The sequence below is a fragment of the Eucyclogobius newberryi genome, unplaced genomic scaffold (genome assembly GCF_026437365.1).
Source record: "Eucyclogobius newberryi isolate DKJ021-1_F unplaced genomic scaffold, fEucNew1.0.hap1 SCAF_17, whole genome shotgun sequence".
NCBI lineage: Eukaryota > Metazoa > Chordata > Actinopteri > Gobiiformes > Gobiidae > Eucyclogobius > Eucyclogobius newberryi.
The window spans coordinates 29,575,565-29,587,581 of NW_027315801.1; the positions used below are offsets into that span (position 1 = coordinate 29,575,565).

A 12,017-nucleotide genomic window follows, 5' to 3' on the forward strand; every position below is an offset into this window, starting at 1 on the left:
TGTGCGTGCGTGCGTGTGTGTGTGTGTGTATGTGTGCGTGTGTGTGTGTGTGTGTGTCCATACTGATATATGGTCATCTTTAACCAAGGTGGGTGGGTGGTTTTAGTTAAAGGTGTCTTTCTTACATAAATAACATATGTCTAATAACTTGACATGCAAAATTAATAAGCAAACATTTTTAAAACAATCTTGACACAAGGGGAAATTCCAGTGTTTTAATGCACAGTTCAGGAGCAGCAGGAGAGAAGAGATATGCAATCCAAAAATACAGATTAATTACTAATATTAGTCATTTAATTAAATAGCAAATAGCCCATATGAGCCTAAGACTAGAACTGATGCGTAAATGAATAATAGAAATATAAAATATAATGAATAATAGAAACTAAACACACAAGCATTATTGAAAAGTAGGCTACAGTGTAAATAAATACATAAAACGTGCAGTGTATTGGGTGTTTATTACAGTTTAATATTCCATAAGGTTTTCACCGTCCACACAAGTTTAAAACAGTTTAATACAGTTTAATACAGACCCAAAAGTTACTCTTGTGTTGACTCCTTTCATTACACATTTTGTTGTTTGACATATTCTGAGAAATTGTTCTCGAAAACAAACACGTTTCAAACATGAATAAGTCAAACAACATAATTTAAATACCAACAGTCTGAATATTGCAATACAATGTACAAAAAAAAGCATGCTAAAAATAAGAGCAACTGACAAAAGACTTACTGATACAAAGATGAAGCGCATAATGTACAATTTACAATCTATGTTACTTAATACTTAATACATAAATATAATTACACCCCAGGCAAGCGTTCAAAACACTTCTCTGATAATGTTATGGTTATTACTATATGGCCTTAGCTGACACTGTCTGCTCGGACAGGTGTCACACTGAAACACGTCTGTGGCAGAACGCACTCCAACACTTTGGGCTTTGGAGGTGCGTCGAGTGAATCCTGTCGTCAGTGCAGGAGACACGAGCTGAATGACTTTAGTGTTTAAGTGGCACGTCACATCACGACCGACTGTTACCTCATATAAGCAACAGGGACGCCCTGAAGACAAACTCTCAGCTGAACCACGACAACAACAGTCTTATATGTGCATTGCATTGATTTAGAGGAGGTTTGGGGGAAACGATTTGTGAAAGCCGTTATCACTGCTTAAAATGCATGCGCTCCAGTCAGCTGATGAACAAAAAGCAAACACATGGCAGCTTGAATGACTCGAGGATGAGCAGAGCAGCTTATGTTCCAGAAACACTGCAGGTGAAAAGGAAAACAATCTTCAGTTTATCTATATCTATTGAGAAACCGGCTTTCAAAATGACAGTGTCCCATAAATCTGCACATTTTCACATTAAAGGTCATTTGTTGAAAGTGCAAATTGTACAAATAAAGAACACAAATGAGAATGTTGCCTGCAGTGTCTTGCCTTAATTGTGCTCTTTTCTTTCATGGGCAGATTTGATTGGCTGTTTAGTCTCGCGTCTCACGGGTGGGGCAGTGGGCCCACAGTGCTGCCCCGCTCTTGGAGGTCCCTCCATTTCCACATAAACATTGAGCCACATAAGCAACATCATGATGTTTTTCACCCTAAAACACAAAATAAAAACAGACTTTATGTATTTTCAAACGTAAACGTAAAAACTAAATTCAAACAAGCAATCCCTGGAGAAATGTATGGCCATGGTTTACTTCAGTAGGATACAGTTACTTTACAGGCAATACCAATACTTGTATAATTCAGTATTGCAGTTTAATGTAATATTTAAACTATTTATGTTGTAAAAGGAACATATTATGTAAAATGTATTTTCATGACGAATTATGCTTTTTTGGGGGGTCATTAGAATTAAACTAGAATTAAAACTAAACATACTTAGATCCTTATTTTACACGTTGCTCTTTGTAAACCAAAAGTGCACCATCTGTGCAAAGTGAAATTGAACCATAGAGAACAAAGGATTTTCACTTACATATTTTTATCGTGAAAAAAATTATTATAATTATATAATTAAAATCTTATATATGTACTTTATTTTATTATTATTGTTTTATTATTATTTCATTATTATTATGTTATTTTTATTTATCTCCATTCCCTATTAAGATATGAGAGGAGTTTTGTTAATAAGAGCTTTTTTGTTTTGTCTCTTCCTCTCTTCTCTTCTATTAAGAGTGTTTTTTTTTTTAAACTTCCTATAAGTTATCTGTCCTTTCCTCTGTATCTACTGTGTTGTAACACTGAAATTTCCCCATGTGTGGACAATAAAGGATTATCTTATCTTATGTTTTTAGCACAACATGTGGAAACACTGTTATGTCATGGCTAAAATCTCATAAAAGTTGATTTACCATAACATATCCCTTTTAATAACCATCATTCATCATTAAATCACTCAGAGTAGTATTTTTTTAAGGCTTTATCAGACTGTACAGTGACGCGTGAAATAAGGTGAAAGCAGGGCATATGTACTGCTGCTTAAACCACTCCACCATCAAGCAGCAGCAGCGACAGAGATTTTACCTTTCGTAGATATTTTTCCTGATGGTGCTGATGCAGATGTCGTAAAAGAAGCCGGTGAAGTGTCTGAATCCGGCCCAAATCCAAAACATCCAGCGAGGCGAGTCCCTGAGCCAAAACTGCAATCTGCACATCACAAAACGCACGATACAGTGAGAAGCTTTTGGACATTTAAACATTAGAAACAGTACAAATAATTACCTGTTCCAGCTCTGTGCTCCAGTGAAGACCACCAAGAGGAGGGGCAGGAGCAGGAAGGTGAAGAGTTTCTCACTTACCCTCACCATGGTCTCATTAGTCATTATATTACGCAGAAGGACTGAAATATAGTGACGAGGAATACACTTAAAATCGAGAAATAATGAATACAAAGTGAATAATAATATTAAAGTGTATGTGTACCATTTTCTAGAAAATCCAAAGGCATCGCAGAGAGTTTTCTGATTGGATCATCTTTGGATCCCGTTGCTTGTGTCATTGTGCTGTCCGTGAAGTTGGTCAGGTTGTTCTGATCGCCGGCTGCGTCTCTTTTGGTCGTCTTCAGATGTGTCTTTTCGTGGGACACGTTTAAAGACGGAGCGAGCTCTGTTCAGCCGAGAAAGAGAGATCGAAATCAAAAGGCAGAAAATCAATCAAATTCAATGCGCGATGGTTTTTAGAAGCAGGTAACTGACCGTTTCTCAACAGGAACAGAATGGCGTCGTTGTAGCCGCTGTCAAAAGCTTCCTCCAGAGACTGACAACGAATATAACAGCCGTGAAATATCAAACGCAAATGTTTCGTTCAAGTAACACAAAGGTTTATGAATATGGGTGTAAAAAACTAATAAAAAACATCTTTGGTGCTTGTCTCCATGGAAATATTATGTTCCAAGGTATGACCATTTTACCATTATTAGGGCCGAGCGCCACAAGCTGGCGAGAGGCCTATTAATCTCGTAAGGCAGTGCAAAGCACGGCTGCGAAAGTGCGCACGTAGTGCGCACGAAATCGAGCGCGAAGCGCTCGCCCACTTCCAAACACTCACTAACGCACTCCTTCACTCACGCACGCCCCGTGCATACTAATTAGTAGTAGGAAAATGGAACTTTACCGTTGTAAACGGGCGAAGCCCGTGCAAAAGTACGCACTAAACGAGCACTTTAAATTGGGATAAAGCACTCATTTGCGCTAAGTAGCTCACGAATACGTTCCCCATCTCTTGCATGTTCAGTGCATATAAGCATGTAATGCAAAAATTGAACATTATTACTGTATAGAGGGCCAAAAACACAAAGTGGGCGGAACCCACTCAAAATTAACGAAAGTACCCGTCAGTGACCAGGGACCCACACCATGAGGTAGGAAAGCGCGAGCGCTTTCCGAAAATGTATAGTTTATGATATTTGAAAAATGGGAAACATTGTTTTCGCATCGGAATATTCTTCTTTCTTTCTTTTTCTTCTTTTTCTTCTTTTTCTTCTTTTTCTTCTTCTTCTTCTTCTTCTTCTTCTTCTTCTTCTTCTTCTTCTTCTTCTTCTTCTTCTTCTTCTCGGGACCAACCCCCCTATTTTTCACCCAGTGAACATTGACGAAAAGTCACAAAAATTTGCACACCTCTAAAAATCGTGCCTCTCTACATTCTGGCTATTTCCTTTTTCTAAAATTAAATAAATTGGCGCGTCAGTGCCCCCAAATGTACCAAAAATGCATTGAGAGATGGGAAATGACCCATAAAAAATCTGATCGTAGAATCATGAAATTTGGCGCAGAGGTAGATGGTGACAAGAGAAGTAAAAAATATTATTACGGCAACGCCGTCCGCCCAACCAAATGTCGGCCATATTGCTTAAAAAATGGCTAAATATGACTTCGGAGTTTTTCCAAACGTCGTACTTTTACGAACTCCTCCCAGGACGTTGGCCCTAAAAAGCTGAAATTTTGTGAAAATGCTACTGAGGAGTGGGACATCAAAAGTTATCCAAATTACATTGATACCTGTCACGGTCTCTGTGCGGCGAAGCCGCAAACTGTAGCAAGAATTTCAGAAATCTCCCAAATTTAACATTTCTGCCGTTTGCGCAGATAAAGTCCGAATTGCTTCAAATTAGAATCAGTTGTTAAACTCTTTGCCCTAAACCTACTTGAAGTGAAATAAATTAATTTGGAGCCACAGCGCCCCCTACAGATTTTATATGGAGGTTAAATATTTAGTTTTGCGAAATTATATGAAATTTGACACACAACTCAATTTTGGCATCCCCATCAAAAAAGTCAATGAGACCCATGTCATAATTGTTATGGCTTTGCCATAACAATGCGATGACCGAAACCTTCCATGTTATTCCAATGGGGAAATCACCAGAACATGTTTACACTTTAGACTTTCACGAACTCCTCTTAGGGCGTTAGACATATTAACCTGAAATTTGGTGAGACTCATCTTCAGGGGTGGACCATCAAAAGTTATCCACATTTTTATTCTAAGAGTCACGGTGTCTGTGCGGCAAAGCCGCACATTTTGCCAAGAATTCAAAATAAAATTGCTTTTTGATGGTAAAACAAAGGGGAGAAGATGTGACAGCGTCACAGATTCAGCAGTAGGCGTAATAAAAGGACAATTGGGGCGCGTTAGCGCCCCCCTCCTCTTGCGGCGTGGCGGCGGCGTGGCGAGGGCCGATCATTGCCGCTTGCGGCTATATTTTTACCATTATTATTAGAATTATCTTGTCTTACGCTAGCTGTTTTTATTTATATATTTTTTAATCTTTATTTTTCCCCTCCATTCCTTATTAGGAAATGAGAGGTTTTGTCTATAGGAGTTTTTGTTTTTAAGAGTTCTTCTATTAAGAGTTTTTTTTAAACTTACTATAAGTTATCTGTCCTTTTCCTCTGTATCTACCTGCGTTGCAACAATGAAATTTCCCCATGTGTGGACAATAAAGGATTATCTTATCTTATGACATTAAACTATGGCAAGAAGGTGATGTCCAAATTATAGGTCAGATCTGGGGAGAGGCGGCCCCACTCAGATGCAAGTATTTTGTCCAATAAAAATGGCTAGACAAGTACGTTTAATGCTCTACTGTGGAACATTTCAGGCAAAGTAATGACTAATAATAATGAATGGAGACAAGCTGAAGGCATGACTTATATGGACAAATATTGCCTGTTTTGCAGCTAATCCATGAGTGTAAAACATATTGTATCAAAGTGGGTCTAGATTAATAAAGATTTGTACTATTTTACATCAGACCAGACACAATTACCCACAATGCACTAGGTTTCAAGGGTCTCACCTCTAAAGTCACAGGGTAAAGGGCGTTGATGACCCGACCACAGTTGGCACCGTTTGCCTTCAGCGCGGTCCCGGCCACCACCATCTCCCACAGACAGGGGGCGTCAGCGGGACAGATGTCCATGTCCCCAGAGAACGGAGACACAGTCAGAGTGGGACACTGGGGGTGGACGGGCTGCATCCCAGTGAAGCCTCCGTCCAGGTAGCACTGGGGACGGGGACAATGTCAGAGGTGCAAGACAGTGGGACAGAAGAAGAAGAAGAAGAAGAAGAAGAAGAAGAAGAAGAAGAAGAAGAAGAAGAAGAAGAAGAAGAAGAAGAAGAAGAAGAAGAAGAAGAAGAAGAAGAAGAAGAAGAAGAAGAAGAAGAAGAAGGAGACAAAGACAAGACAAAGAAGAAGACAAAGAAGAAGAAGACAAAGAAGAAGAAGAAGACTAAGAAAAAGAAGAAGAAAATGAAGACGAATAAGAAGAAGACAAAGACAAGACGAAGATGAAGAAGAAGACAAAGAAGAAGAAGAAGAAGAAGAAGAAGAAGAAGAAGAAGAAGAAGAAGAAGAAGAAGAAGAAGAAGAAGAAGAAGAAGAAGAAGAAGAAGAAGAAGAAGAAGAAGAAGAAGAAGAAGAAGAAGAAGAAGAAGAAGAAGAAGAAGAAAAAGAAGATGAAGATGAAGAAGAAGACTAAAAAGACAGGGCAGTACTTCACTACTTAAATACTACTTGCATTACTTTTACTCAAGTAATGATTTTCTTGAGTACTAGTACTTCTAGACTTCATTTTAATAGTTAATTCGTAACACTACTTTTATCCATGGTGGGAAACTTACCATGCCTTTGAAAGAGGGCGGAGTCATGCCACAATAACCTGGGACAAAGCAGCTACACAGCAGAGCCTAAAACAAACACATGGAACGTAATAGAGTTATTTGTAAAACCAGTTGACAGTGTTCCCAAAACGCACCTGTACAATATCCTCTTTTGAGTGATACTCGGTTATGACGATGTGTTTTCCATCTTCCAGTCTGGTCATAGCCACCGCCAGGCGCCCACAGGCCAGTTTGTGAGCATCATCAGACACATACTTCTGCAGGAGATGCTCCAACCAATGAAACACATTTATGGACGGGTTGAAAGGCCCAAGTCTGAACGCCTTCACCTGTTTGGCAAAGTGCAGCATCTCGTCCCGAATGCAAACTGTAAGGACGAACACACCACACATGGTTAGAGCTAACTCTTATTAAAGTGAGTGGTATTTCACTTACAATCGCTTACTAAGGTTTAAGGCAACATCTCTTACCAAAGTCTATCTCGCAGACAACAGCGGCCGCCACCAGTGATCCAGCAGACGCACCGAAAACGCAGGGCGCAGTTTTCAGAATCCACGGAGCATAGTTCAGAAGGCATTGAGCTACTCCTAACTGGTATGTGGCCATGAATCCGGATCCGGAGAAGGAGATCGGGACGGGAGTTTCACGAAACTGACAGTTGGTTATCCCGGGAGCCATGTTGCGAGATGAGTGTCGGTCCTGTCGAGTCTTCTTGCTGTGTTTCAACTATAACACAAGTTCTACCCGCACCCTACAAAGTCAGAGTTGGCTAATGATTCAGACTGGAAGGAACCACTCAATTTGACATAGTGCGTTAGTGATGGCCATGTGAGAGCAGCTTACAACACTGCTCACTGTTCTGGCCTGACCCTTTCAAAAAAAAATAGAAGCTGTTTCTTAGTTTTTACATAAGCGTAATTACTGGTCAACCAATTATATGAAGAAAAAAAAGATTTCGATGTGGATGTTAAAGGGTGTAAAGTAACTAATTATAACTACCTTACTTTTTATTGTGAAGATTATTTAGGTAATTGTCTCGAGACTTTTGGAAATTGTAATGGAGTATAATTCAAGCCACCTAAAAGTAACAGCAAAGTACTTTGAGTAATAGTTTTTAAGGATCTTTAGGCTTTGACAGGAGAGCGTAGCGTGAAATGAGGATGAAACTGGGGAATGACATGCAGCAAATTGATAGGCAGGCAGAAGTGCTATCCACCACGAGCGGAACTGACTAGTATTTTTTATGCGTACTTTATACTTTTACCCAAGTACAATGTTGGCAGGAGTATTTGTAATTTTTAAGCCGTGTAACTGTATTTGAACCTTTCAGCACTCTTTCCACCACTGAAGGTAACTGAGAAGATCAATATATAATGTATTGTATTATATTATCCACCACGAGCAGCACTGAGTAGTATTTTTTATGCATACTTTATACTTTTACCCAAGTACAATGTTGGCAGGAGTATTTGTAGTTTTTAGCCGAGTAACTGTATTTTTTGTATTTTTTATTGTAACCTTTCAGCACTCTTTCCACCACTGAAGGTAACTGAGAAGATCAATATATATATGTATTGTATTATATCAATAAGAAAAATACGTGGCCTACTAGTTGATATCCTCAATTTATTGTTATGTGGGCCTATATACACAATTTAAACATATGTACTTAAGTATTCAGTAGTGAAGATGACACTTATACCGCATTCATTTTTTAGATAATCTTGATAAACACGACTAATGTCCCTATTTTTTAAATAATCTTGATAAACACGACAAATGTCCCTATTTTATTATTATCGTTATCATTTTGTGCAAATTTTACAGAGGGAACAAAAAGGTAAACACTGGGATAGCAACATTCTTTTTCTTTTAGATATTTTGGACATTCATCTGACTGGGGAAGTGTGTCCTGCAGGAGACTTGGGAGAGCCGTTCTCAGGGGACAATTGAAAATGGTGCTCCTCTTGTGTGGGACTCGAGTCAGCGTAGTCCCCGTCATGAGCCGGACTGTACTCCGTTTTCTCGTCCTGCACAACGTGTTTTTTGATATCTTGAGGCGTCTTTAGGAATCTACGGGTTCACAACGAAAAGGTATTTGTGTGTTTTGAATACAGCACAAGCGCATCGTGTACCTGAAGACAAGTTTCTGGCCTCGCTCTTTCTTAATGATGTTGAGCTTGTAGTAGTGTCTCAGCGCGCGGGACATTTTCTCATACGTCATGTTGTCTCGGTTCTGAAAAGATCGCACTATTCAATGGCGCTGAATTGTCTCTTTGGTCGGTCTTTGTGAGGTGTACCACGGACGCATACCTTATGGTTCCCCCAGAGTCGTGCCAGTCCATTGGGGTCCACCACCCTGAACACATGTTGTTCCGGTTCCTCCCACCTGATGTACTCCTGATATCGGTCGTCACACAACAACTGGTAGACATAGTCCCACAGCAGCCGGCAGTCTGGGATCAACAGAACAGTTTGATCCGTTTTGTTGCACGAAAAAGCCAAAATACACTACATTTTCAGAATTTTTGAATCGTCATTATTAACAATATAGCATGAACTGGAGAGAGAGGAAGATGCAGTCGGCATAGAGTTTGAGATTGGCATGTGTTTTGAATAGTTTTAGCCAGATGCAGAAGTATTAACAAAAGTAATAATGCTGATTTAGTAGAAATAGTACACCTCTATATAAAAGGACACATGAATTATACCTGGGATGCGCCCAGTGGCCGCTTGAACTGGACTTCTCGGCCTCTTCCGACTGGAGAGGTTCAGAGGCTCCGGGTCAGGGCTGCTGCTTTGGGGACGCTGTGCTTTTACTGTTGCTTTATCTGAAAAAACAAAACAGTTCTCTTATAATAATATCACACTGGTTTCGATGACATGCACCCTCAAATTCTGATAAGCTACTTGATTATTGAAATGATGCTGTATCTGATTAATCACATAAGATTTTGTGGTTCTTAAAAGTCCAAAACTCATAATAATCAGATTTTGGAGTGCATGTAAACATTCCAAGAAATCTTCCACGGCATCAAGTAGTTCTCACTATTTTGCGTCAGTGGAGAGTGTGGCTGGTGCACGACTGAAGACGGGCTTCGGGGGCTGCACGGTGCTGGGGCGGTGATGGTGGTCGTGCTGGGAACTGTCGCAGTCACAGCCACAGATGAGAAAGAAAACAGAGACTTAGAAATAGGGAAATGTAAACCAAGCATAAAACTGAAAGCAAAAGTGGACACCAGCTCGCTAGGCAATAAACATCAGTGAAGGGTACAAGGGTACAACGGTCTGTCTGTGTGTTATAGTGTTAGAACGTCTATACAAAGGATCTATAATTATCATTCCCATAGTTGTCTAAACCGGCATATCAGGAAGTATTTTTCTTATTATGTTACCCTGTTTGACAAGTTTATAAAAAAAAAAAGAATTCATTTTTTCCGTGTTCTGAAGAGCAGTTTTTGTTTCGGTCTTACACACCTTTATTGGCCGGAGCAGGTTGGGCGCAGTGAAGGGGGATCTGGGTACAAACTGGGCTCTGGCTTTGGACTGGGTTGCAGGTTCGAGGCAACTGGGGCGTTTCACAAGCTTTCCTCCTTTGCCGTTTCACACACTGCAGAATCTCGTATAATACATCGCCTGAAATAGACATTGTTTCTTACTTGAGTCATTTTATGGACTCTACATGACTATTTATCTTCCTCATACCTGAACTGGGGCAGCGTCGCCTGAAATCTTCTTTTGTCAAGAGACACAACGCACGTCCGTTCATCTCAAAATGTCCTTTTTCAGGAGGACGCAGTGAGTACTCCCTCTGGGCCCAGACCAGCCACAGGGCAACATCCTCTTTGTCCCACAGCGATGGGTTTATACCTACAACAATATGTTTTATTTGATGTGCTACACCAATCATATACAGTGTCAATAGTAGGTGGCTTTGTGAGGGTCTTTGTTATTAGGAGTCCACACAAAGACAGTTGAGGTGAGATCAGATCGGTGGGACTTACGCAGACGTCCAGGTAAATGCCACAGGTCATCTTGCACTGAAGGAGCCAGAGGAAGGTGAGAGGGGCTTGAGTGATGCAAGGACAGAGCCATATGCTTCTCTTGTGTCAGTGGCTTTAAATGACTCTCTCTCTTCTCTTGCTACAGAAAGAAACTACACAATTAGTTCATTCAAGTTATTCTAATAGTATTGAAATATAACTTAACATGGTGAGAAATACACTGTTAAGACAGATTATGGTCTTAGGCTTCAACTTACCTTGACCAAAACTGTAGGGCAAGCTTCTTCCATATTTACATACTCTAAAGGCTGGCAGAAAATGCTGTGCAAATACTGGAAATCATAAGTAGATGTCCAAAAGAATCGAGACAACGTCCGCGTGCGCGTCAAAGTTTCAGGTCAAACCGAGCCACACAATTTCACATTGAATCCTTCCGGGAAATGAAAACGAAAGAAACATATCCCAAGAATGGGGTGTGTGCGTGGTGAGTGCAGGAAGCAGATGCAACAGGGACATTTGATTTATTACAAATTTGAAAGTATTCAAATATATCTTTAATAATTGCGTTATTTAGGGTCCGTTTATATTTAGTTTTCATTCATGTTTTCCCTTTTTTAAATAGACTAACAAACTAATACAGCCATAAAATTTCACGTGAAGTGTCAAGGATAATTTATACCAGCAAGTTAAAAAAAAAAAACAACACAGGAGGAAGAGAAAAGCGACCGCAACCGCACATAATACATCACATCAAAGTGACGCGCAAACAGACTGCGAATATTTAACATACATAAAACGACCACAGTGATGTGTTTTAACCGCGAGAGGATCTATAATATTACAAGTTGTTTCCTTTAGTGGGTGGAAGTTCATATGTAAGCAGAGCCAATAGCTGCATGAAATGTCACTGGGCCAATTCGTCTTTTTAAGCCTGGATTGTGACATATTATAATAGATCGATGAGTTGTGACTGCGCAGTTTGCCTTTGTCATTTTGTTCTGTTGAGACGTGCGCCCCCTTGCGTATCGTGACGGTTCTGCATGTGTTTCTGACGGGTGAGAAAGTGTCAGAATGACCCCCGGCCTCTAGGGGGCGCTGGTTCCAGGCTCTGATGCTGCGCCTATTTCATGGATCTATTATGGCCTATTTAAAGGGGCTAAGGAGGTTACATCTGTGAGGAGGAACAGTCTTTTGTCACAGGGATTGAGAAAAAAAGTCCTCAAAATGTTGCACACAACAGGAACGTGATTAACTGAAAGTTTCTGTAACAAAATAAGCAACAGTTTTGAAATTCCAGGGCAGTAATATCAGCGTAGCCTTAAATTGTAATTGAGGTTCACAAAAAGTATAAAGTATTGTCCCTGTGGCGAGCT

The 12,017-nt window shown here is 40.0% G+C and overlaps 2 protein-coding genes across 2 annotated transcripts; both read right to left on the bottom strand.

Moving 5' to 3' along the window:
• Positions 1-1,434: 1,434 nt before the first annotated feature.
• pnpla1 (patatin-like phospholipase domain containing 1) lies at positions 1,435-7,385 on the bottom strand. The gene is made up of 9 exons (XM_072448571.1): positions 7,111-7,385; positions 6,775-7,007; positions 6,641-6,706; positions 5,817-6,023; positions 3,214-3,274; positions 2,942-3,124; positions 2,741-2,858; positions 2,543-2,665; positions 1,435-1,608 (listed from the first exon to the last, which is right to left on the bottom strand). The coding sequence occupies exons 1-9, from the start codon at positions 7,316-7,318 to the stop codon at positions 1,449-1,451; spliced, it is 1,359 nt and encodes a 452-aa protein (XP_072304672.1). The 5' UTR covers positions 7,319-7,385; the 3' UTR covers positions 1,435-1,448.
• Positions 7,386-8,446: 1,061 nt separating this feature from the next.
• Positions 8,447-11,115, bottom strand: etv7 (ETS variant transcription factor 7). The gene is made up of 9 exons (XM_072449863.1): positions 10,902-11,115; positions 10,645-10,783; positions 10,346-10,510; positions 10,118-10,276; positions 9,690-9,785; positions 9,352-9,471; positions 8,954-9,096; positions 8,776-8,876; positions 8,447-8,713 (listed from the first exon to the last, which is right to left on the bottom strand). The coding sequence occupies exons 1-9, from the start codon at positions 10,932-10,934 to the stop codon at positions 8,530-8,532; spliced, it is 1,140 nt and encodes a 379-aa protein (XP_072305964.1). The 5' UTR covers positions 10,935-11,115; the 3' UTR covers positions 8,447-8,529.
• Positions 11,116-12,017: the final 902 nt, after the last annotated feature.